The sequence below is a fragment of the Callorhinus ursinus genome, unplaced genomic scaffold, assembly GCF_003265705.2.
Source record: "Callorhinus ursinus isolate GAN/ISIS: 27379988/994484 unplaced genomic scaffold, GSC_fseal_2.0 scaffold8, whole genome shotgun sequence".
In the NCBI taxonomy this organism is placed as follows: Eukaryota; Metazoa; Chordata; class Mammalia; order Carnivora; family Otariidae; genus Callorhinus; species Callorhinus ursinus.
In genome coordinates, this window is record NW_027397070.1 from 42,876,190 (window position 1) to 42,901,842 (window position 25,653).

The window sequence follows — 25,653 nt, forward strand, 5'->3', positions numbered from 1 at the left end:
AACCAATTTGATCTTTAAATTTATTGATATTTAAATTTATATAAATTTTGTTTTTTAACCAAAACTTCATTACACTAAAAACTCAAATCCCCATGAAGATGTAATAATTCTGAAATTATGTGTGCCTACTATCATGGTGATATGGAATCATAATGAGAGATGTTAGCACAATTTTCTCAGAAGCAGATAGAAAAAACAGATTTAAAAAGTCAACACTACAGAAAATTTGAGAAAACCCTACAAACCTGGCCAAATGGATGTATAAATTTTTAATATGTACCCAACAGTGCCAGATATACATTTTTTCAAGCACACATTATTTATATATAAACTGATCATACGTTGGGTCATAAAACAAGGCTCAACAAATATCAAAGAATGAACTCATTGAAAATATTATTTGATTACAATGCCATCTAAGTTAGAAATCAATAAAAAATAAGTAGGAGAAGTAGCAAGATGGCGGAGGAGGAGACCTAAAGTTTGGTCCCAGGAATTCAGCTAGTTATCAAACCATTCAGAACACCTACCAACTCAACAGGATATCAAAGAAAAGAATAGCAGCAATTCTATGAATAGAAAAGTGACCACTTTCTGGAAGGTAGGACATGAGGAGAAGTGAATCCGAGGCAATATTCGAGAAGATAAATGGCGGGGGGAGGGAGCCTCCGTCAGCCACTACCCGCAAGTGATAAGAGCAGCGGAGCCCAAAATCCGAACTTTTAGAAGTCCGCTCCGCTGAGGGATGTCGCTCCAGTGGCTAAGCAGGGGGTGGAACCCTCGCGGGACAGTGTGGTCTCAGGACCCTTGGGGTCACAGAAAGACCGGGGGTGCCTGAGTGCAGCAGAGCTCCCAGGTATTGGAATGGGAAAGCTGGCTGCAGGGACCCAACAAGTGGCAGATCCAGGGAGACTCCCCTTCCTCCCCCGGGAGGAACAGCATGGCAGCGCACCACAGGAATCTGCTGGGTTTGGAGACTCCAAACGGGGTCGTGTGCTACAGATAGAAACACTCAGTCACAGGCTGGGTGAGCTCAGGGCACAGCCGGAGACCAGGGAGACAGGGGTGATTGAATGCTTTTCTCTGGGGGCTCACTAAGGAGTGGGGCCCAGAGCTCTCAGCTCCTCCGGTACCAGAGACTGGCAGGCCGCCATTTTCACTCTCCTCCTCCAAAGCTGTACAGAAAGCTTTCAGGGAACAAAAGCTCCCGAGAGCAAACCTGAGCACATTACTTAGCGGGGCCCCTGGCAAGGGCAGTGCAATTCTGCCTCAGGCAAAGACATTTGAGAATCACTGCAACAGGTTCCTTCCCCAGAAGATCAGCAAGAACATCCAGCCAAGACCAAGTTTACCAATCAATAAGAACTGTAAAACTCCAGCACTAGAGAAGTACAGCACACAGAATTCATTGCTTTTCTCCCATGATTCATTAATCCTTCAAAGTTAATTTTTTTAATTTTCTTTAGTTTTTTCCTTTTCTATTTTTTAGTTGAATTTTTCTTCTTTCCTTTTTCACCCAACATCTTACCAATTCCTTTTTTAAAATCTTTTTTTTAATTTTCATTTTTACAGTCATATTCTATCCCTTCATTGTATTTAACCTTACTTTGTGTGTGTGTGTACACACACACACACACACACACACACACACACGTTTTTCTTTCTTTAAGATTTTGGGATACAGTTTCTTCTAACAGACCAAAATATAACCTAAAATCTAGTATATTACTTTATCGTAGTCTCCCACCTAATCACATTTTTTATAAGTTTTTTGTTCTTTTTCAACCAACTTATCAATTCCTTTTTCAAAATCTTTTTAAATTTTCATCTTTACAGTCATATTCCATCTCTTCATCTTTTTACCCTTATTTTTGTACATATATAAGTTTTTCTTTCTTTAAAATTTTGGGAGGCAGTTTCTTCTAACAAGACCAAAATACACCCAAAATCTAGTGTATGGCTCTGTTCTATTCACCAGCCTGATCATATTCTTTTTTTTTTTTCTTTCTTTTCCCCACAGTTTCAGGTCTCTTCTGTTTTGTTTAGTGTATATTTTTCTGGGGTCATTGTTACCCTTTTAGCATTTTGTTCTCTCATTCAGCTATTCTTCTCTGGACAAAATGACAAGACAGAAAAACCCACCTCAAAAAAAAGAACAAGAGGCAGTACCGACTGCCAGGGACCTAATTAATACAGACATTAGCAAGATGTCGAACTAGAGTTCAGAATGATGATTATAAAGATACTAGCTGGGCTTGAAAAAAGCATAGAAGATACTAGAGAATCTCTTTCTGGAGAAATAAAAGAACTAAAATCTTACCAAGTCAAAATCAAAAAGGCTATTAATGGCGTGCAATCAAAAATGAAGGCTCTAACTGCTCGGATAAATGAGGCAGAAGAGAGAATTAGTGATCTTAGACAACCAAATGATGACGGGTGCCTGGGTGGCTCAGTCATTAAGCGTCTGCCTTCGGCTCAGGTCATGATCCCAGAGTCCTGGGATCGAGTCCCAAATCAGGCTCCCTGCTCGGCAGGAAGCTGCTTCACCCCTCCCACTCCACCAGCTTGTGTTCCTGCTCTCGCTATCTCTCTCTCTGTCAAATAAATAAATAAAATCTTTAAAAAAAAGGAAACCAAATGATGGAGAATAAAGAAGCTGAGAAAAAGAGAGATAAACAACTACTGGATCACGAGGGGAGAATTCGGGAGATAAGTGATACCATAAAGCAAAACAACATTAGAATAATTGGGATCCCAGAAGAAGAAGAGAGAGAGGGGCAGAAGGTATATTGGAGCTAATTATAGCAGAGAACTTCCCTAATTTGGGGAAGGAAACAGGCATCAAAATCCAGGAGGCACAGAGAACCCCCCTCAAAATCAATAAAAATAGGTCAACACCCCGACATCTAATAGTAAAACTCACAAGTCTCAGAGACAAAGAGAAAGTCCTGAAAGCAGCTCGGGACAAGAGGTCTGTAACCTACAATGGTAGAAACATTAGATTGGCAGCAGACCTATTCACAGAGACCTGGCAGGCCAGAAAGGACTGGCATGATATATTCAGGGCACTAAATGAGAAAAATATGCAGCCAAGAATACTATAACCAGGAAGGCTCTCATTGAAAATAGAAGGGGAGAGAAAAAACTTCCAAAAAACAAAAACTAAAAGAATTTACGATCACCAAACCAGCCCTCCAAGAAATATTGAAAGGGGTCCTCTAAGCAAAGAAAGAGCCTAAAAGTAACATAGACCAGAAAGGAACACAGACAATATACAGTAACAGTCACCTTACAGGCAATACAGTGGCACTAAATTCGTATCTTTCAATAGTTATCCTGAATGTAAATGGGCTAAATGCCCCAATCAAAAGACACAGGGTATCAGATTGGATAAAACAACAAGACCCATCGATATGCTGTCTGCAAGAGACTCATTTTAGACCCAAAGACACCTCCAGATTTAAAGTAGGGAGTGGAAAAACATTTACCATGCTAATGGACATCAAAAGAAAGCTGGGGTAGCAATCCTTCTATCAGACAAATTAGATTTTAAACCAAAGACTATAATAAGAGATGAGGAAGGACACTACATCATACTTAAAAGGTCTACCCAACAAGAAGATCTAACAATTTTAAATATCTATGCCCCTAACATGGGAGCAGCCAATTATATAAGCCAATTAACAACAAAAGCCAAGAAACACATCGACAATAAAACAACAATAGTAGGGGACTTTAACACCATCCTCACTGAAATGGACAGATCATCTAAGCAAAAGATCAAAAAGAAAATAAAGGCTTTAAATGACACACTGGACCAGATGGACTTCACAGATATATTCAGAACATTCCATCCCAAAGCAACAGAATACACATTCTTCTCTAGTGCCCCTGGAACATTCTCCAGAATAGATCACATCCTGGGTCACAAATCAGGTCTCAACAGGTACCAAAAGATTGGGATCATTCCCTGCATATTTTCGGACCACAATGCTTTGAAACTAGAACTCAATCACAAGAAGAAAGTTGGAAAGAACTCAAATACATGGAGGCTAAAGAGCATCCTACTAAAGAATGATGGGTCAACCAGGAAATTAAAGAAGATTTAAAAAATTCAGGGAAGCAAATGAAAATGAAAACATAACTGTTCAAAACCTTTGGGATGTGGCAAAGGCGGTCCTAAGAGGAAAGTATATAGCAATACAAGCCTTTCTCAAGAAACAAGAAAGGTCTCAAATACACAATCTAACCCTACACCTAAAGGAGCTGGAGAAAGAACAGCAAATAAAGCTTAAGCCCATCAGGAGAAGAGAAATAATAAAGATCAGAGCAGAAATCAATGAAATAGAAACCAAAAGAACAGTAGAACAGATCAACAAAACTAGGAGCTGGTTTTTTTAAAGAATTAATAAGATTGATAAACCCCTAGACATAAGCCTCTTATCAAAAAAGAAAAGAGAAAGGACCCAAATAAATAAAATCATGAATGAAAGAGGAGAGATCACAACCAACACCAAAGAAATACAAACAATTATAAGAACATATTATAATGGATGCATTCCTAGAGACGTATAAACTACCAAAACCAAACCAGGAAGAAACAGAAAACCTGAACAGATCCATAACCAGTAAGGAAATTGAAGCAGTGATCAAAAATCTCCCAACAAACAAGAGCGCAGGGCCAGATGGCTTCCCAGGGGGAATTCTACCAAACATTTAAAGAAGAATTAATACCTACTCTTCTGAAACTCTTCCAAAAAATAGAAATGGAAGGAAAACTTCCAAACTCAATTTTATGAGGCCAGCTTTACCCTGATCCCAAAACCAGAGACCCCATCAAAAAGGAGAACTACAGACCAATATCCTTGATGAACATGGATGCAAAAATTCTCACCAAAATACTAGCCAATAGGATCCAACAGTACATTAAAAGGATTATTCACCACCAAGTGGGATTTATTGCTGGGCTGCAAGGTTGGTTCAACACCTGTAAATCAATCCATGTGATATAATACATTAATAAAAGAAAGAACAAGAATCATATGATCCTCTCAATAGATGCAGAAAAAGCACCTGACAAAATACAGCATCCTTTCTTGATTAAAACTCTTCCCAGTGTACGGACAGAGGGTACATACCTCAATATCATAAAATCCATCTATGAAAAACCCACAGCAAATATCATTCTCAATGGGGAAAAACTAAGAGCTTTTCCCCTAAGGTCAGGAACACGGCAGGGATGTCCGCTATCACCAATGCTTTTTAACATAGTATTAGAAGTCCTGGCCTCAGCAATCAGACAACAAAAAGAAATAAAAGGCATCTGAATCAGCAAAGAAGACATCAAACTCTCACTCTTTGCAGATGATATGATACTTTATGTGGAAAACCCAAAAGACTCCACCCCAAAACTGCTAGAAGTCATACAGGAATTCACTAAAGTGACAGGATATAAATTCTATGTTGGCATTTCTATATACCAACAACAAGAGAGAAGAAAGAGATATTAAGGAGTCGATCCCATTTATAATTGCACCCCAAACCATAAGATACCTAGAAATAAGTCTAACCAAAGAGGCAAAGAATCCGTACTCAGAAAACTATAAAATACTCGTGAAAGAAATTGAGGAAGACATAAAGAAATGGAAAAACATTCCATGCTCATGGATTGGAAGAACAAATATTGTGAAAATATCTATGCTACCTAGAGCAATCTAGACATTTAATGCAATCCTTATCAAAATACCATCCACTTTTTTCAAAGAAATGGAACAAATAATCCTAAAATTTGTATGGAACCAGAAAAGATCCCAAATGGCCAGAGGAATGTTGAAAAAGAAAAGCAAAGCTGGTGGCATCACAATTCTGGACTTCAAGCTCTATTACAAAGCTGTAATCATCAGGACAGTATGGTACTGGCACAAAAACAGATACACGGATCAATGGAACAGAACAGAGAGCCCAGAAATGGACCCTCAACTCTATGGTCAACTAATCTTCGACAAAGCAGGAAAGAATGTCCAATGGAAAAAAGACAGTCTCTTCAACAAATGCTTTTGGGAAAATTGGAAATCCACATGCACAAGAATGAATCTGGACCATTTCCTCACACCACACACAAAAATAGACTCAAAATGGATGAAAGACCTAAATGTGAGAGAGGAATCCACCAAAATCGTTGAGGAGAACACAGGCAGCAACCTCTTTGACCTCAGCCGCAGCAACTTACTCCTAGAAACATCATCAAAGGCAAGGAAGCAAGGGCAAAATGAACTATTGGGACTTTATCAAGATAAAAAGCTTTTGCACAGCAAAAGAAAGTCAACAAAACCAAAAGACAACTGACAGAATGGAAGAAGATATTTGCAAATGACATCTCAGATAAAGGGCTAGTATCCAAAATCAATAAGGAACTTATTAAACTCAACACCCAAAGAACAAATAATCCGATCAAGAAATGGGCAGAAGACATGAACAGACATTTCTGCAAAGAAGACATTCAAATGGCCAACAGACACATGAAAAAGTGCTCAACATCACTTGGCATCAGGGAAATCCAAATCAAAACCTCAATGAGATACCACCTTACACCAGTGAGAATGGTTAAAATTAAGAAGTCAGGAATGACAGGTGTTCGCAAGGATGCGGAGAAAGGGGAACCCTCCTAAACAGTTGGTGGGAATGCAAGCTGGTGCAGCCACTCTGGAAAACAGGATGGAGGTTCCCCAAAAAGTTGAAAATAGAGCTACCCTATGACCCAGCAAGTGCACTACTGGGTATTTAGTCCAAAGATACAAACATAGTGATCCGAAGGGGCATGTGCACCCCAGTGTTTATAACAGCAATGTCCACAATAGCCAAACTATGGAAAGAGCCTAGATGCCCATGAACAGATGAATGGATAAAAAAGTTGTGGTATATACATACAAATATTAATGCAGCCATCAAAAAAAAGAAATCTTGCCATTTGCAACAACTAGAGGGTATTATCCTAAGGGAAATAAATCAATCAGAAAAAGACAAGTATCATATGATCTCACTGATGTGCGGAAGTTGAGAAACAAGACAGAGGATCACATGGGAAGGGAGGGAAGAATGAAGCAAGATGAAACCAGAGAGGCGGACAAACCATAAGAGACTCTTAATCTCAGGAAACAAAGTGAGGGTTGCTGGAGTGGAGGGGGGTGGGTGGGATGGGATGTCTGGATGACTAACACTGGGAAGGCAGGTACTATGGTAAGCGCTGTAAACTGTGTAAGACTGATGAATCACAGACCTGTACCCCTGAAACAAATAATAAATTATATGTTAATAAAAAAATTATAAAAAATAATAAGAAAATCTATACTTATAAATTAGGAATAATACTTCTAAATAGCTTCTGAATAACTGAAAAAAATTTTAATTAAAGGATTATGAACATATTATATATTAAACCTGCATGACATAGCTAGGCCCATGTTTAGATTTTTTTTTAAAGATTTTATTTATTCATTTGAGAGAGAGAGAATGAGAGATAGAGAGCATGAGAGGGAAGAGGGTCAGAGGGAGAAGCAGACTCCCCGCTGAGCAGGGAGCCCGATGCGAGACTCGACCCAGGGACTCCAGGATCATGACCTGAGCCGAAGGCAGTTGCTCAACCAACTGAGCCACCCAGGCGCCCTAGGCCCATGTTTAAAAGGAAATTCATCAGCTTATAAGCCTATATTACAAAAAAAGATGGAAACGGAATGAGCTAAGAATCTATCTCATAAAGTTAGAAAAAAGAAACTCAAAGGAAAAAATAGAGAACAGAACTAACTAAAGATCAAACAAACGAATGACAAGAGAATCAACTAAACCAAAAGCAACCGATAAATCGCAAGTAAAATTGACTTAGAAGAAAGAAATCACAAATAAGTATTTAGAATGAAAAGGAGGTCAACAGGGGCGCCTGGATGGCTCAGTCGTTAAGCGTCTGCCTTCCGCTCAGGTCGTGATCCCAGTGTCCTTGGATCGACCCTCACATCAGGCTCCCTGCTCCATGGTGAAGCCTGCTTCTCCCTCTCCTACTCCCCCTGCTTGTGTTTCCTCTCTTGCTATGTCTCTCTCTGTCAAATAAATAAATAAAATCTTTAAAAAAAAAAAAAAGGAGGTGAACAACATAAATTTTATGGGCAACTGATACTCAGATAATATGAATACTTTTAGGCCAACAAAACTGAAAATTTAGACAAAATGGACAAATTTATAGAAAACTACAAGTTTCTAACGTGTAACTTTCTAACATGTAGAAAAAATAAACTATTTGAACAGTGTTGTAATGTATAAAGAGCTGAATCCGTATTTTAAAATCTCACATAAAGAAAACCCCAGGTTCAGATGGCTTTACCAATGGATTTTACTAAAGAAGAAATAATGCCAGCATAACAAAAAACCTTCTAGTTATGTGGTGAGCATAAGCTTGATGTCAAAATTTGAAAAAGACAGTAAGAGAACAGGCCAACTTCACTAATGCAGAATTCCTGAAGAACACACTACAAAAAGACAGTATACACCAAGATCAAGGTGAGTTCATCTCTCAGGAATGCACAATTAATTTGAAAACCACAATGTAATTTGTAAATAAACTAATACAACAGAACAGACAACAAAACAGGACAGAAGAGCAGGAAAGAAAAAATGTTAAGTCAGGGCGCCTGCGTGGCTCAGTCGTTGGGCGTCTGCCTTCGGCTCAGGTCATGGTCCCAGGGTCCTGGGATGGAGCCCCACATCGGGCTCCCTGCTCAGCAGAAGCCTGCTTCTCCCTCTCCCACTCCCCCTGCTTGTGTTCCCTCTCTCGCTGTGTCTCTATCAAATAAATAAAATCTTTTTAAAGAAGAAAAAAAGAAAGAAAAGAAAAAATATTAAGTCAGTAAATGGCGCTTGGACAACTTGTTGTCTACATTAGGGAAAACATTCTATAAGCAGAGTTAGGGGCCCCCAGAAAAAGAAAGACCCAGACATTTCAGGTCCCCAGCTGTCCCCTCCCACCAGCCCCCCACCCCCGGATCTATCGTGCCTTACCAACTCTACCTGCCCAAGCACACTTGCAGAACTGCCTAGAGGGTGTTAGAATTACAAAGAAATGGAAAAAAAAAAAACCACAGTAGTTAAGAATTTTAAGGGAACAAAGGAAATGCAAAAAATTAAGTCTCTAATAGGCCAGTAGATAGCCTAACCATATCAGAGACAAAAAAATCAATGGTAAAACTCCCAGTGCCGTTTCGGAAGTAAAGATTGACTCAGCACATTCTTGAGTTGTCTTCGCACGATTGAAACTAGCAGAAAATTTAAAGCTTGTTTTTCAGAGAACTGTTTCTCTGTAGCCAGCTACTGTTTCTTTTCAGACCCCACTAAGAAATATACTGGCTCTGGGTCAACTGAGAAGGTCCTAGCCTATGAACAAACAAGGAGGCCCTGCAGACCTTACCTGAGGTAACCAGCCCAAGATCCCATCCAGTTTATACTGGCTCTTGGATCATATCCATAGCCCCTTCCCTTTGTCCAATAGTTAACTCTGCTTCAGTACAATGTTAAAGTCTCTACCCTGGGAGGAGCACAGGCTTCATAAAACACATCTGCACAACCTTATTCCCGCCTTTATGTGTGATGACAAAGCTCCCCTTTCTGAATATTCATCCTAATCTTAAATAAAAAGAACTCTCTCACCCCTGTTTGGGTAGTCACGATTGGAAGTTATTCCCACGATCTCCTTATTTGCTGCAAATAAAATTTCCTTTGTGTGACAACTCCACCTGCTGCAATTTCTTATGGATTATCTGCTGTAATCTCTATCTGCAACTCACCAAGGAGCAAATGAACTCACATTAGTTCAGTTACAGCTAGTTCGGTTACAGTTCCTCCAATATGTGTGGGTTTTTTTTCAAACCACCAAGGAATTAACTCAATTCTGACACTACCTACCTAGAGATAGAGTCAGATCCTACAGGTTAAGGGCTCAGTCATCCAAGACAGCCCCCGTCCCCACTTCACACACCAACTGCAAATCCAGGATGTCACCTGTACTTCTCACTGGCTATGGACTGGAGGTTCCAACAACTGCTACCCAAACAGCTCACAGAATTGAAACACTTTATAAAAGGCCAGATGGAAGAAACACACAGGCAAGGTATAGGGAAAGGCTGTGGGGATTCCATGCCCTCTCTAAGAGGGCTATTCTCCCAGCACCTCTACAAGTTCCCCAGTCAGGAATCTGTCTGAACCTTATCTTTTTGGGTTTTTATGGAGGCTTCATTACATGGGGATGGTTGATTACGTCCTCGCCATTGGCAACTGATTCAACCTCTAGCCCAACTCCCCTCCCTGGAAGTCAAGGGGTTGGAACGGCAAGTTCCAACCCTGTCTCACAAGGCTGGCTCTCCTAGCAACCAGCCCCCATCTTTAGGTTAGCTAGGGGCATTCCATAAATTCATGGAATGAATTGCTCTCATCACTTAGGAAATTCCAGGGGTTTTAGCTCAATGCCAGAAAATAGGGCAAAGACCAAATACGTTATTTCTTATAAATCAGATCACAATTCCTCATACTGTATACAAAAAAATCAATTTCATTTGGGTTTTATATTTGCAGACCTGAGTATAAAAGGCAAAACAAAAATTTTAGCAATCATATAGAAAAATATTTATATTTTGGCGTAAGAAAAACTTAAAAGGACAAAAAGAAAAAGTAACAAAGTAAAAAAGGAATAAAACAGACTACACTAAATTTGTTCATCAAAAGACACCATTAAGATGACTAAAAGGTTATAATCTGCCATGTATAAAGAAATCTAACAAAACAATAAGAAAAAGACCAACAACCCACAGAAAAAAATGGGCAACCAAAACCTGAAACATCACAACAGAGGACACATAAAAAAGGAAATATAAGTGGCCAACAGACATAGGAGAAGTGATCGACCTCAATACTCCTCCAGAGTAGTAAGGGGATTAGCCCCCAGTCTATCTGCCTACCAGAAAAAACTCTACCCTGGGAGGAGCACAGGCTTCATAAAACCCCTTCAGGAGGAAAACAATACCACCTAGAATCTCTACAAGTGTTTACAAACAATATCCAATATTTAATTTAAAAAATTACAAGGTCGGGGCACCTGGGTGGCTCAGTCAGTTAAGCGTCTGCCTTTGGCTCAGGTCATGATCTCGGAGTCCCTGGATTGAGCCTCAGGTCAGGCTCCCTGCTCAGCGGGGAGTCTGTTTCTCTGTCTCCCTCTGCCCCTCTCCTGGCTCATGCTCTCTCTCTCTCTCACTCTCTCAAATAAATAAAATCTTAAAAAAATAAAAAATTACAAGGTGTGTTCAAAGACAGAACATTTACCTACAAAACCAACAAGAGAAAAAAATTAGACAATAAAAGCAGATCTATAGTTGGTGTATGTAGGATGTATGTAAAGTAACATATATATCCAAGATACTAAAGGAAAAAGTAATAAAAAAAAGTAAATAAAAACATGATTTCATGGAAGATTATATATATATAATATATTATATATATTAATATATATTAAATTATATATTTATATATTATATATTTATTTATATTATTTATATATTTATTATATATTATATTTATTATTTATATATTATATATTAAATTATATATATACATTATATATATTATACATTCTTTTTAAATTTAATATTTACCCTCTTACTGTCTTTAAGACTAGTTGGAGTTGGTGTTTCTCTTAAACTATAAAATTAACTGAGAAAACTGAATGGGGGGGTGCCTGGGTGGCTCAGTCGTTAAGCATCTGCCTTTGGCTCAGGTCATCATCCTAGAGTTCTAGGAATGAGCCCCGCATCGGGCTCCCTGCTCGGCGGGAAGCCTGCTTCTCCCTCTCCCACTCCCCATTTGTGTTCAGAACTTCTCTTGCTCTGTCTCTCTCTGTTAAATAAATAAATAAAATCTTTAAAAAAAAACAAAACAAGACTGAATAGGTCCCTTTAATACTCTTTACTTTCCTACCAATAATTATTAATATAATTAATATATATTATATAATATATATTTCATTAGTGATCTCAATAATATTGGTAGAAAATTTATATGTATAAATATTATATATATATATAGGAAATTATATATATGTTTTATATATAAATAAAACTTGGGAAAAAACTCAAATATCAATGTGGCCACAAACAAAAACTACATACTTCTGAATGAATTAATCAGTTACTTAACTAGAGTTTTTATGTAACACTTGGCCTAAATTTGTTAGTAACTGTAATCAAAGAGTGAAAATCCTAGCACTACCTCTAAATAGCCATGTAACCACAGGTTAGCTACTGAAGCTAAATGAACCTCAGTTTCCTCACCTGTAAAATAAATTTTACATATATTTAGATATAAATATATAGCTTTATATACAATATATAAAATATTATATACCTAAAAAGATAAGTATCATTATTTGTAATGAAAAATAATTTTCCTTTCCTTCCGTATTAGTATATCAGTAGACTTTATATACCAATATAATTTATAAAATTACTGGTATTAATATGAAATAGCTAATTTATAACTGGAGTAATATAATGGGAGTGAAATTGTCCAACATTCTTCAGTCCCTTTTAAATCCTAAAAAAAACTCTACTGAATATATTTTATTGGAGAATGCAGTATTGCAAATTTTCTATGAATAAGATAACTAAATTCTTTACATTTCATGATTCACTTCCATATGATCATTCATGTTGTCTTAAAGAATAAGCAAATCATACAACCCCTTGAAAAATTAAACAAAACTCAGACTGCTTAGTACATTGAGTATACATATCTAAACCAGAACAATCGTATACACAGCCACATGTCAGATTCCAATTACAGTCCTTACCTTAATTTTCACAGCATCATAGCGGATTTGTGAAAATTCACGAAGACCAAAAGAACCTCCAACAATCAGCAACTGAAACAAAGAGAGGAAACAAACAAAACAGAAGGACAGAATTCAGTCTACAGATTAATGCCAATAGTGGCAGCTTATATGAAATCCAATATATTATTTTCTTGGTGAGTTACCATTCATCTGTTCAGAGTAGATGCAGTATGTACTGTCACTAGGAAACATTTTATCCTATTACCAAATACCAAAGTCAGTACCCCATTAGTTTGTTTGTTCATTTTTAAAGGTTTTATTTATTTATTTGAGGGGGGGAGGAGCAGAAGGGGAGGGAGAGAGACAAGCAGACTCTGTGCTGAGTGCTGAGCACAGAGCCCAACGTGGGGCTTGATCACATGACCCCAAGATCATGACCTGATGAAACCAAGAGTTGGACACTTAACCAATTGAGCCACCCAGCTGCACCCGCATACTAGTATTCCACCTTATGGTTTAAATAACATTATCACAAGCATTATATTAGTTGATCTTACAAAAGAACTAAAGCTAAGAAAAAAATCCATTTAACAGATGAAATAAAAGCACAGGCAACTAAATGACTTGCCTATGGTTATACTGAGTAAAGCTAGGAATTAAATTCTGGCCTCATTTCTTCAAGACCAGAATTCTTTCAATTTTATGTGTTTGCAAAATAAGCTAACTAGACAGCATTTTTCTCCATTTTCTTACCAACTAATAAAAGAATCTCATAAAATACACCACACTTATTAATATATGGCAAACCTTACAAGATTTCTCCAACTGGCATTGCTGCTTTATCATCTCCTCCAATAATCTAATGGGCTTTCACCCCTAATCCTAAAGCTGTAAAAGTCTAGCAATTTGGATAAAAATAAAGTTTGATCCCTACCTTCCTTTTTATATCAATATATTAATATTACCAAATAAGGAAATATAAAGATATAAAACAATGTAAAATATAAAACTTTCATGATTTTGAAGTTGAAATACTAACAAAACCTTGAGGCTATAAATTTTAAAACCCAGTAAGTCTGACCACACAAAAATTTTAAATGTCTATACTGACAAATAAATGAAATAAAAACAACATAAAATCAAAAGACAACAAATCAGGAATAACATGTTATATATAAGCAGCTAATATCTGGCAATGTCAATATGTAAGAATTAATTTGTATAAGTAAAATAACTTTTGTCTTTGTGTTTCAATGAAAAGACACATCCCTGGCTTTCATAACTCTGTTTCAGTCTCCTTTTATTCATTCTTCCTCATCTTCCCAATGGCAGGGGCGGGGTATCCAAAAGGCTCAAATCTTCACATTTCTTCTAACTATTCACAACCAACACTGAGTCCATAGCTGATGTCATCCAATTTCATGGCTATAAAGAGGCTCTATAACCTAACAACTTCCAAATGCACATTTTCAATGGGAAACATCCCACTGAACTGAAACATGCTTTCCTACCTGACATTTTCACTTGAAAGCCTAACAGATATATGGGGCGCCTGGGTGGTTCAGTTGGTTATGCATCTGACTTCAGCTCAGGTTATGATCTCCAGGTCCTGGGATCCGCCCACATTGGGCTGTCACCAGGGAGTCTGCTTCTCCCTCTCTCTCTGCCTCTCCCCACCATGCTCTCAGATAAATAAAATCTTTAAGAAAAAGTCTAACAGATATATATAAGTTAACATTTTAAAAAACCCTCTTCACTTTTACCCCAACACTCTTTCTGCCCCATCTTTCACATCCCAGTAAATGTCAACTGCTTTCATCTAACGGCTCAAGCAAACTTCTTTGTAATCATCATAAGCTCCTCTCATTCATATCTCACATCTAATCCATCCCTGAGTTCTGTCACCTCTACTTTCAAAATATTTCCTGAATCTGACAATTTCTAACTATACCTTCTTCTAATACTCTAGTCCAGGCCACCATCACCTCTTTCTGGAACTACTGCAATTACAGTACCCACATGTTACATAACGAAGAATTTGTCTGAACTTTGTCTAGGGTTCCTGAGAGGCCGGTACTAACTTGGACTTTCCTGAGTGACAGGAGTATCTATGTTATTGATGGTGGGCCCCTAGGACCACACCTGAATTTATGCTAACGAGGTGACTCGTGGTAGGCCCCTAGATAGTTGCAGTATACCAGTGGGCCATGCTGGAATGACCAACCATGTGACTAGAGGGGTGGGGCTTTAAGCCATATGATATCAACCTGACCTCCAAGGAGATGGGGCTGGACACTGAGTTCCCTCACACAGTTAATGATTCGATTAACCATACCTAGATAATGAAACCCAATTAAAAAAAACTCTGGACACGGCTCAGTCGCTTAAGCGTCTGCCTTCAGCTCAGGTCATGATCCCAGGGTCCTGGGATCGAGTCCTGCATCGGGCTCCTTGCTTGGCAGAGAGCCTGCTTCTGCCTCTACCTGCTCTGCCTGCTGCTACCCATGCTTGTGCTCTCTCTCTCTGACAAAAAAATAAATAAAATCTTAAAAAAAAAAAAAACTCTGGACACTGAAGCTTGGTTGAGCTTCCTGGTTGGTGAACACATCAATGCACTGGGAGGGTGGCATGCCCTGATTTCACAGGAGGAAAACATGGAAACTGCATTTGGGACCTTCCCAGACCTTACCCTGTGGGTCTCTTCTTTTGGCTGTTCCTAATTTTGTACCCTTTATAATAAAACAATAATCATAAATATAGTACTTTCCTGAGTTCTGTGAGTCATTCTAGTGAATTATTAAACTTGAGGGGGTTAATAGGAACCCACAAATTTATAGCCAGTTGATCAGAAGCACAGGTGGGCCAAGAATCCCAGAGCTTTCAGCTGGTGTCTGAAATAAGCGGCGTTTCATGAAGGACTATTCCCTTACTCTGTGAAGTCTGTGCTAATTCTGATTGGGGTCAGACTTGCACTACACCACCTACCCCTCATTACCACAGTATCTACACTCCTAACTAAATATCTTCATTTGTGCAATAGATCCCATATCATCTTATTTACTGAAGGACCCTGATTCATCAGTTCTCTTGTTTCCTGTATCATGAAAATCTTGCTCACTACCACGATTCATCATAAAAAATGCTATTATTTCTCCCACTTATTAACAAACTTCTCTAGACCTCACTTCCTCACATTACTACCCTCTTTCCTTGTTCCTATCTGCAGTAAAATTTCTCAAAGGAGTTGTTGATGCTCACTGTCCCTCCCATTCTCTCTTAGACCCGTTCCAGCCACCAAAGACATCCACGTTACCAAATCCAATGGTTAACTCTCTGTTCTCATCTTATTTCATGAGCAAAATTTGACACAGTTGATCACTTTCCTCCTTTTCCCTTAAACCTGGTTTTTCTTTTACCTGAGAATACTTCTAGTGTCCTTTACTGGTTCTTCCTGTACACTCAATCCCCTTCTGTTGGAGTACCCCAGGGCACAATGACTGGTCTTCTCTATCTACATTAATTTCTTTTGTGAGCTCAATATTATAACTTTAAAAATATTCGCATGTTGATTACTAACACTCCACCTTTAGAAAGGATCAAGCAACACCAGGTAAACAGAGCAGACCAGAATAGCACTGCAAGGGCTCTGGAACCTAAATTATCATTGGAAAGAAAGCCTTAAATAGTACGCTACTACCTACAGCTAAGTCTAAGCATGGTGACTGCTTGCTAAAGTAGAAGACTTAAATAGGATACAGAGTTTCCTAACATAATACGCAGAATGTCCATGATACAATAAAAACTCACTTGTCATACCAAGAGTCAGGAAAACAGCAAGCTGAATTAGAAAAGACTATCAAGAGCTATTAACATGGAGATAAACCAGATGTTGGAATGATCTGCCAAAGATTTTATTTTTTTAAGATTTATTTATTATTTGAGAGAGAGAGAGAGAGCACCATGCCTGCACCTGTGGGGGAGGGGCAGAGGGAGAAGCAGACTCCCCGCTGAGCAGGGAGGCCCCCATGCCCATGACAGCTGGATGTGGCTGGATCTCAGGACACTGAGATCATGACTTGAGCCGAAACCAAGAGTTGGCCACTTAACCAACTGAGGCGCCCAGGCGTCCCATGATCTAACAAAGATTTAAAAGGAATCATTATAAAAATGCTTCAGAGAGCAGTAACCGATGTTCTTAAAACAAATGAAAAATTAAAAAATCTCACCAAATAGAAAAAAAGAACCAAAAGGTGACATCAGTGAAATGGCAGACTAGGAATCTCCAAAAACCTTCTCCATCACAGCAATGAGAAAACTGGCAAAAGTTCTCAAATCAACTTTTTCAGAAATTTGAAAATTAAGCAAAGACTTGCAATAATGTTGGGAACATTTTCTTAAGAAGACTGCCTTTCAGTAAGAACAGAAAGCTTGGTGCCATTTTTATTCCCACCTCTCCGCCCCAGCTCCATGGTAACCATGAAAACAAATAGAATGCTCCTCTCTTATTATAGTCTTTGGTTTAAAATCTAATTTGTCTGATACAAGGACTGCCATCCAAGCTTTCTTTTGATGTCCATTAGCATGGTAAATGGTTTTCCACCCCCTCACTTTAAATCTGGAGGTGTCTTTAAGTCTAAAATGAGTCTCTTGCAGATAGCATATCGATGGGTCTTGTGTGTGGTTTTGTTTTTGTTTTTTTTTAAGATTTTATTTATTTATTTGACGGAGAGAGACACAGCGAGAGAGGGAACACAAGAAAGGGGAATGGGAGAGGGAGAAGCAGGCTTCCCGCGGAGCAGGAAGCCTGATGCGGGGCTCGATCCCAGGACCCTGGGACCATGACCTGAGCAGAAGGCAGATGCTTAACGACTAAGCCACCCAGGTGCCCCATGGGTCTTGTTTTTTTATCCAATCCGATACCCTATGTCTTTTGATTGTGGCATTTAGCCCATTTACATTCAGGGTAACTACTGAAAGATGTGAATTTAGTGCCATTGCATTGCCTGTAAGGTAAGAGTTATGTGTATGGTCTGTGTTCCTTTCTGGTCTATGTTACTTTTAGGCTCTCTTTGCTTACAGTTTCAATATTTCTTGTAGGGCTGGTTTGGTGTTTGCAAATTCTTTTAGTTTTTGTTTGTCCTGGAAGCTTTTTATCCCTCCTTCTATGGCCAACAGACACATGAAAAAATGCTCAACATCACTCGGCATCAGGGAAATACAAATCAAAACCTCAATGAGATACCAACTCACACCAGTCAGAATGGCTAAAATTAACAAGTGAGGAAACGACAGATGTTGGCGAGGATGCGGAGAAAGGGGAACCCTCCTACACTGTTGGTGGGAATGCAAGCTGGTGCAGCCACTCTGGAAAACAGGATGGAGGTTCCTCAAAAAGTTGAAAATAGAGCTACCCTATGACCCAGCAATTGCACTACTGGGTATTTACTCCAAAGATACAAACGTAGTGATCCGAAGGGGCACGTGTACCCCAATGTTTATAGCAGCAATGTCCACAATAGCCAAACTATGGAAAAAGCATGGATGTCCAACAACAGATGAAGGGATAAAGATGTGGTATATATACAATGGAATATTATGCAGCCATCAAAAAATGAAATCTTGCCATTTGCAACGACGTGGATGGAACTAGAGGGTATTATGCTAAGCGAAATAAGTCAATCAGAGAAAGACAATTATCATATGATCTCACTGATATGAGGAATTTGAGAAACAAGACAGGGGATCACAGGGGAAGGGAGGGAAAAATGAGACAAGATGAAACCAGAGCGGGAGACAAACCGTAAGAGACTCAATCTCAGGAAACAAACTGAGGGTTGCTGGAGTGGAGGGGGGTGGGAGGGATGGGTAGCTGGGTGATGGACATTGGGGAGGGTGTGTGCTATGGTGAGTGCTGTGAATTGTGTAAGACTGATGAATCACAGACCTGTACCCCTGAAACAAATAATACATTATCTTAATAATAAATAAATAAATGAAATAGAATGCAATCATGGGGCAGAATGGGGCTGGGGCTCCTTAAAACATCATTCTCTGAGAACTGTCACTGCTTGATCAAATCTGGTGGTTCATTGGAAACCTCAGTCACAAGGCTGTCTTCAGTTTTCCTGACTTTGAGCTCAACCAGTACTAACAGGCTTCTCTCAGGAAGTGTTTGTTGAAAAAATTCAGAGGCAATTGTTTAACATCATGACTGCCTGAGGTGGTAGGCAACAGGGCAAATAACAGTCTAACCAAAAAGCTTAAAAGGAAAATATGAGAAATAAGGTGTCCACAGAGGACTCTGAAAAGTTCAAACATATTCCTGAGAATCCAGAAGGAAATGCTCATGAACAGAATTGTGCCCATGCCCAGAGTGGTGTGTAAGCTCAGGAAAGATCTGAGAAGGCCTTAAACACTTGTCTATGGCTAACCTTGAGTCTCTGAGCAAGCAGGAAGTAAAAGCTCAAGGCAGAGTTGTAACCTGCCTGGCTGAGTGCTGAAGACGCACCAAAACAAGCACACAAAGCCCCTCAACAAAGATTTACTGGTTCCAGGTGTTTAAGGAAACCTCTACCCAATAAAAAGAAAAATAGCCCAATTTAAAAACGAGCAAATGATGTGAATAAACATTTCTGCAAAAAAGAGATACAGACGACCAATAACCATATGAAAGGATGTTCCATATCATTAGTCATAAGGGAAATGCAAATCAAAACCACAGTGAGATACCCTCACATCCACTGGGAAGGGTATAATAAAGATGGACAATAACAAGTGTTGGCAAGGACGTGGAGGATTCATTGCTGGCGGGAATGTAAAATGATGTAGCCACTCTGGGAAATAGCTTGACAGTTCCTCAAAATGTTAAACATGGAGTTATCATATGGCCCAGCAATTCTACTACTAGGCATATACTAAGAGAAATGAAAATATACATCCATACAAAAATTGTACATGAATGTTCGTAGCAGCATTATTCACAATGGCCAAAAAATGGAAACAATCTAAATGTTCATCAATGGATAAATAAAATGATAAATAAATAGGATAGGATTCGGATTAAAAAACTGTCTATCCAAATGATGGGATATTATTTAGCCATAAAAAGGAATGAAGTTTTGACACATGTTACAACATGAATGAATCTTGAAAACTCTATGCTAATTGAAAGCAGTCAGTCACAAAAGACCACATGTTGTATTATGCTACTAAATCTATAAACAGAAGTAGATTAGTGGTTGCTAATCTCCTGGGGGGAGAGGGAGGAGAAAATAGGAAGTGACTACTAATGAGCATGGTGTCTCCTCTGGGATGACGAAATTATTCTAAAGTTAGACAGTGGTGGTAGCTGCATAACTCTGTGAATATACCAAAAACGCTGAACCAAACACTTTAAATGGGTTAATTTTTTGGTGTGTAGGAACCAGTAGGTCACTGGTCAGATTAGAAAGGTAAATTCTCAAGACTAAATGGGCAGTGTGGAAACTGAAACAAGTATATTCTCTTTCTTTCAAGCAGCTTGGACAAGAAAGGAAGGAGAGTAGTATTTGCATATACCTGGTATTCAAAGTCCTCTTCTGTATGTCCTATGAAGCATTAATATTTATCCAAGAGAGTAAATAATTTCAGCTTGAAGATAAATGTAGTATAGTAATTGTGGCATATGCAACTGATACATGATGAAGAGGATGTATCTTTTGAGTTCTTTCCAGTAGTGCTTGGTTTCAGCGTACTGAATTCAACATTTTCCTCTTCAATTTATTTATATGTTTAGGACTCATATTTTGAAACATGGTCCTTTAGGTCCCGAACAGAGGTACAGATGTAGAGACCAGTACAAAGTAACACATTTAGGGAAAAGGCTACTGTGGTACTTTCCATTCCCTGAAATAAAACAAAAGAGGAAACCCCTAAGTACCAAGAAGGTACTTCAACATGAGTGGTTTTAATATCCCGGCTTTGGTGATTTTGAAAAATAAGAACAAAATCAAATTGGCTTTCACTAGGACATGCAGGTGACCTCAAGCTGGTGACCACAATCATAATGCTTCCAAGTGGATCTCCATTTGGGGGCAGAGGGATCTACAGAGAGGATAGTTTTTATACATGCCCTGTCATCTACACAAATATAAGTACTACATAATCTTCTCAGACGGTTTTCTTTAAACTTTTTTAAGGTCACTTCTCTCCTGTAGTTCTGCTTAAATGCAAAAGCTGGTAACTTCACCTATACCAATATCCATACAAAGGATTAAACTGTTAAGTATTTGAAAGAAAGTGGCTTTTGTCCACACGCTTTATTGAAATTGTCTCATTCACTATGACATCAAGGCTTTCTGAAGCAAAATAACTTGCCAAGGTAAAACAGCAAACGCAAAAGAGGGGGGATGTCTGGCTGGATTCCAGCTCTGGCGGGTGTTATGTCAACCTCAACCTGTATCTTCTATACGAATGAGATCCTCAGGGAACTCAGTGTAGGACAGGACGCAAGAATATAAACACCAAAAGTACACTCGATGTACTTTTGATGATCAATTACAAGTCAGCGACCTTTTGAAGGCTGCTACAATGTGGCAGGCACCGCGCTAAACACTCGATTTTCAAAAGGTTTCATTTAACTCCTACCAACAATCCGGGAAGAGTTAAACCAGTTCACAAACAGGAGCTGAAACGTGGAGATGCCCGAAATTATACAGTCAACTTAAGTAAATACATCTAGTTCCAACGATCCACAGCACCGTCCAGGTGTAGCACGGGGTTAAAAAATGTCAGTTGGGTAATCACCCAGACCTGGTGTAAAATCTGGTCTGACCTCGCTCTCTGAAGCACACCCTGGTAACTACTAGGGAGAGTAAAAGGGGGCCTCGAGATCCTGGTACCAGCGAAGGGAGAGAGACGGCCACCTCCCGCCAGCCCCTTCCCCGCCCAAGCTGCCGCTCCCCGCCTCCCGCCTCCCAGATCCTGGCAGCCGGGATCCAGCGGCCTAGGCGCCCCACCCCTTCCGGAATCCTGCCCCACACATTCTCCTCCCTGCGCTCACCAGCATAGGGACTCCGTAGCGAAGCGTCTTGTTCTTGCGCAGGGCGCGCACCACCGCATGTACAGACATGACTGAACTCTCCCACGCGTGGACGCCTAGTCCAACAGGCCCAGCGCGGCCTCCCGAATCCAAGCTCCCTCTCCAGGAGGAAGTCCTGGACTCGCCTGCTTTCCTTGGCCTTCCGGAGCTCGGTCCTCCCCCGATAGGCCTCCGCCAGACAAAAGCAATCGATGCGCGCCCGGGTGGAAATTCGAGTGTCGGCCCTTTGGTTCCGGCACACTGGTTTGCAGTTGGGATTTAGGGACTGAAGCCGTGTTTGTAGTTCTCATCAAATGATGTGGAAACCGGTACTTCCCACGTTCTGGGTCTTGGCCAACGTCTTCTGACGTTTCCTAACACGTAGCTATTCTATAAAATCAGCTAAGAAAAAAAAAGTTACTTTGGAGCTAGAATTGCAGCTTCTGGTACTCTGGCTATTTGTGGGATGGGGAGTTTACCAGCTTAATAAAGATTTAGAAATAAAAAAATCACCACGAAAGGGTAGGTTGAATGGCAGTGTAGTGCCTTGATATCACTGAACCCTTAATGCTAGTTGCTTTAACTACTAGATAGCCTGTAATCTTCAGTCATTTATGAATGTCTATTTTCCATTCACTCTGCATCCCGCCAGCACACATTTTTGCAGGTCATTAGAAGGTTCGAGGAAAACAGAGATGAAAAGATACAATCCCTACCTTAAAGAAGCTGGCAGTTTAATGGACAAACAAATGAACATGTGCCTTAAGTACAACAGTTGCTTAGGAAACAGCCCCCACGTGCCATTTGCCAGGGTGAGTCCAAGAAAGCCTCACCTACAAGTACTATTTGAGATGACATAATAGTATAAAATACAGGTGACATGGAGTAACATTTCCCATGTTATCCCTGAGATCTTCCCATCTGTCCCTGTCTCTATTGCCACTGAAATGTTCCTGGTTTAATCCCTTGTCATCTTTCCACATATTGAAGTCACCCCTAAGTGGTCTTCAGAAGAGAAACTCCAGCTCCACCTTTCACCTGCTCTAATAAACACCCATATCTATAGTCCCACTGTGTCAAATATGAAAAAAAAAAACAGACATAACCTTAATTGTGATTCTCAAGTCTGTCTTCCACACTGCTGAAAAGTTATCTAAAAAGCAGAAACGATGAGATTCTCCTGGTTGGTTTTATTTGTTCATTTGTTTGCCTACACTAGTCACTCCAATTTTCTTAGCAAGGAATTTAAGGTCCTGTATAATGGCCTGCCTTTCCTGCTACTCTTCCTCATTCACTCCATACTCCATCTTGGAGGAGATATTATTCCCTGAGATTTCATGAACTTCCACATCTTCAAAATGCAGCTTCAAGGACACCAGATTCTTGAAGCCTCCTTTACTCCACAGGAAATATAAATTATTCCCTTCTCAGAGCTCCAGTAGCCTTTGGCTAATATATATCACAGAACCCTATCACACTGTATTATCAGTTTTAGTGTATAAAGTTACTGTTGCTCCAAATAGCATATAAGCAGGATGAAAACAGGAGAGAGAGAGAAGGATATTTCAGAGTTTGAATTTGAATGTTGGTGTTTAATTTTTGGTTCTGAGGTTGAGAAAACGAGTCAAACCTCCCAGCCCACCCCCATTTCCCAAAGAAGCATCACCTGAGCTGAGCCAAGGGAGATTTTGGACTGATCAGGACAAGCTTTATTAAAGTGAGACTGAAAATTCCTTACCACTACTTCTCCAATCTTCTGTCACCCCAATCTCTCCAAGGAAGAGACACCTTGCAAACCAGGGGACTGAAGCAATAAGGTGGGAGCACTTAGCCTTGGAGGTTAAGTCAAGCTGCACAGTGGGGAGTGCTGGGTAAAAATTATGTAGATTCATGGGAAAGAGTCTGGAGCAGTTATAGAATGCAAGAGAATTTAGGATTGGAGGGATGGGCATATAAACAGTGTTGCTGTGGGTCTCCTTTAATGTGATTTTTTTGTACTTTATTTTGAATTATTTGACTTTTGTTTTTTGTTGTATGTTTGCTTAAACAAGCTCTGCATTAACCTACTTTAAAAATGGGGAGCACTTGTTTCCTGTACCCCCATCCCTGTGCAAAATTTTATCCCTCCTCTATTAAGTTCTTCTTGGGGACTATTATATAGGTGGTTTTACTGGTACCTTAAAGGAATTTGCCATTTCATGAATCCAAGAGCCTTTTCCTTCTGACTGTATGATCACAGGGCTTATATATCAACTTCCTTTGCCAGTTGTTTGAAGGTTTCTGGAGGCATTTGAGTTCTTAAAGCCTGTCCTTCATGAGGACAGGGTGCAAAGCTTTTTACTGTCTGCATATATTGGTGTCCGCCAAAAAATTATCATTTTCTGTGTAACCCCGGAATTGACGCCCAGGGAAAAATTAGAAGTCCAAGAAGAATGATTGGAGACTAGAGCACTGAGGAGAAAAAGAAGAAAATCCGAAAACAAAATGTAAATGCATCAGAAGTTTGTATTAGGATGGTCTGAGGGATGGAGAAACTGGATGGTAAAGGGCCAATTTGTGGAGGCTTCTGTGGTGAGGCAGAGAGGGCTGTGGGGAGCAGGTGCCTGAAGCTCATTGTGATGGGGAGGGGGTGGGCAGTCTGTAGCTAGGGAACCAAGCCCAGGGTGCCCTTGGGGCTAGACAAGCTTGAAATCAGAAGGCTTTGAGCACCTGGGTGGCTCAGTCAGTTAAGACTCTTGATTTCGACTCAGGTCATGATCTCAGGGTCAAGAGATCGAGCCCCGTGGTGGGCTCCATGCTCAGTGGGGAGTCTGCTTGAGGAGTCTCTCTCTCTCCCTCCCCTTCTGTCCCTCCCCCCACCATTCACATATGCTCCCTCTCTCCCTCTCTCTAAAATAAATAAATAAATCTTTAAAAAAAGAAAAGAAAACAGAAGCCTTCTGAGGAAATGACATGAAGTTGAGAGTTTCACTAGGAAATCAGTGGAGGAGGAAACACACAAACTTTAAAGTTTGTATGAAGACCCGGAGGGGAAGAGTCTGGCATTTCTGAGTAACCAAAAGGCTGGGGAGGGGAGGGATCAGAGAGAAAGGGTGAAACGTTGGGTGAAATGAGTTTGGAGAAGCCGGAAGGAACTAGATCGTACAGTGCCTTGGAGTATTTTGGACTGAATCTTAAGGGCAATGGGAAACCTCCAAGGGCTTTTTAAGCAGAGGAAAGACATGATTGAATCTGTTTTACCAGGATCTCTAGTCTAAGGCAAGCAAATTGTAGGGTGACACAATGGCTAGTGAAGAGGGCAGTTAGAAAGCTAATGCAGTAGTCCACGTGAAATTGGATGGTGGTTTGGACTAAGATTCAAGGAACAATGTGACAGATGGGGAATAGTAAGAGACAGAATAAAATGCTGAAAGCTACATGCCACCGAACAGAATGGGCCCAAATGACCCAGGGTCATTTGACATGGTCCTTTGCTTTATATAGTGGTTGCTGTCCAGAAAAGCTAACTCAAAACCTCTTCTCTATAAAGTGCTTCCTAATTAACCATTGGCCTCAGGTACAAAGTTTGAAATGCAATTGCGCTATGGTTGAGGATGGATGAAAGTTTTGAGATGGAAGAATCACTCCCCATTAACTGCTCAGGGGCCCTGGAGGCTACATATTGCCAGACCCTAGCAGGCAGTGGAACCAGCCATAATTTTAACTAGTAATTGATTATGGATTAGGAAACCGGCTA

At 39.8% G+C, this 25,653-nt stretch overlaps 1 protein-coding gene across 1 annotated transcript in view; it reads right to left on the reverse strand.

The window, feature by feature from the left end:
- COX16 (cytochrome c oxidase assembly factor COX16) overlaps positions 1 to 24,470 on the reverse strand; it is a 33,262-nt gene extending 8,792 nt beyond the window's left edge. The window contains exons 1-3 of the mRNA XM_025869785.2: positions 24,095 to 24,470; positions 21,900 to 22,319; positions 12,878 to 12,949 (exon numbers count right to left, since the gene is read on the reverse strand). Of these exons, the coding sequence (XP_025725570.1) occupies positions 12,878 to 12,949; positions 21,900 to 21,968 (141 nt within the window). The 5' untranslated portion in view covers positions 21,969 to 22,319; positions 24,095 to 24,470. The remainder of the gene's footprint in view (positions 1 to 12,877; positions 12,950 to 21,899; positions 22,320 to 24,094) is intronic.
- Positions 24,471 to 25,653: the final 1,183 nt, after the last annotated feature.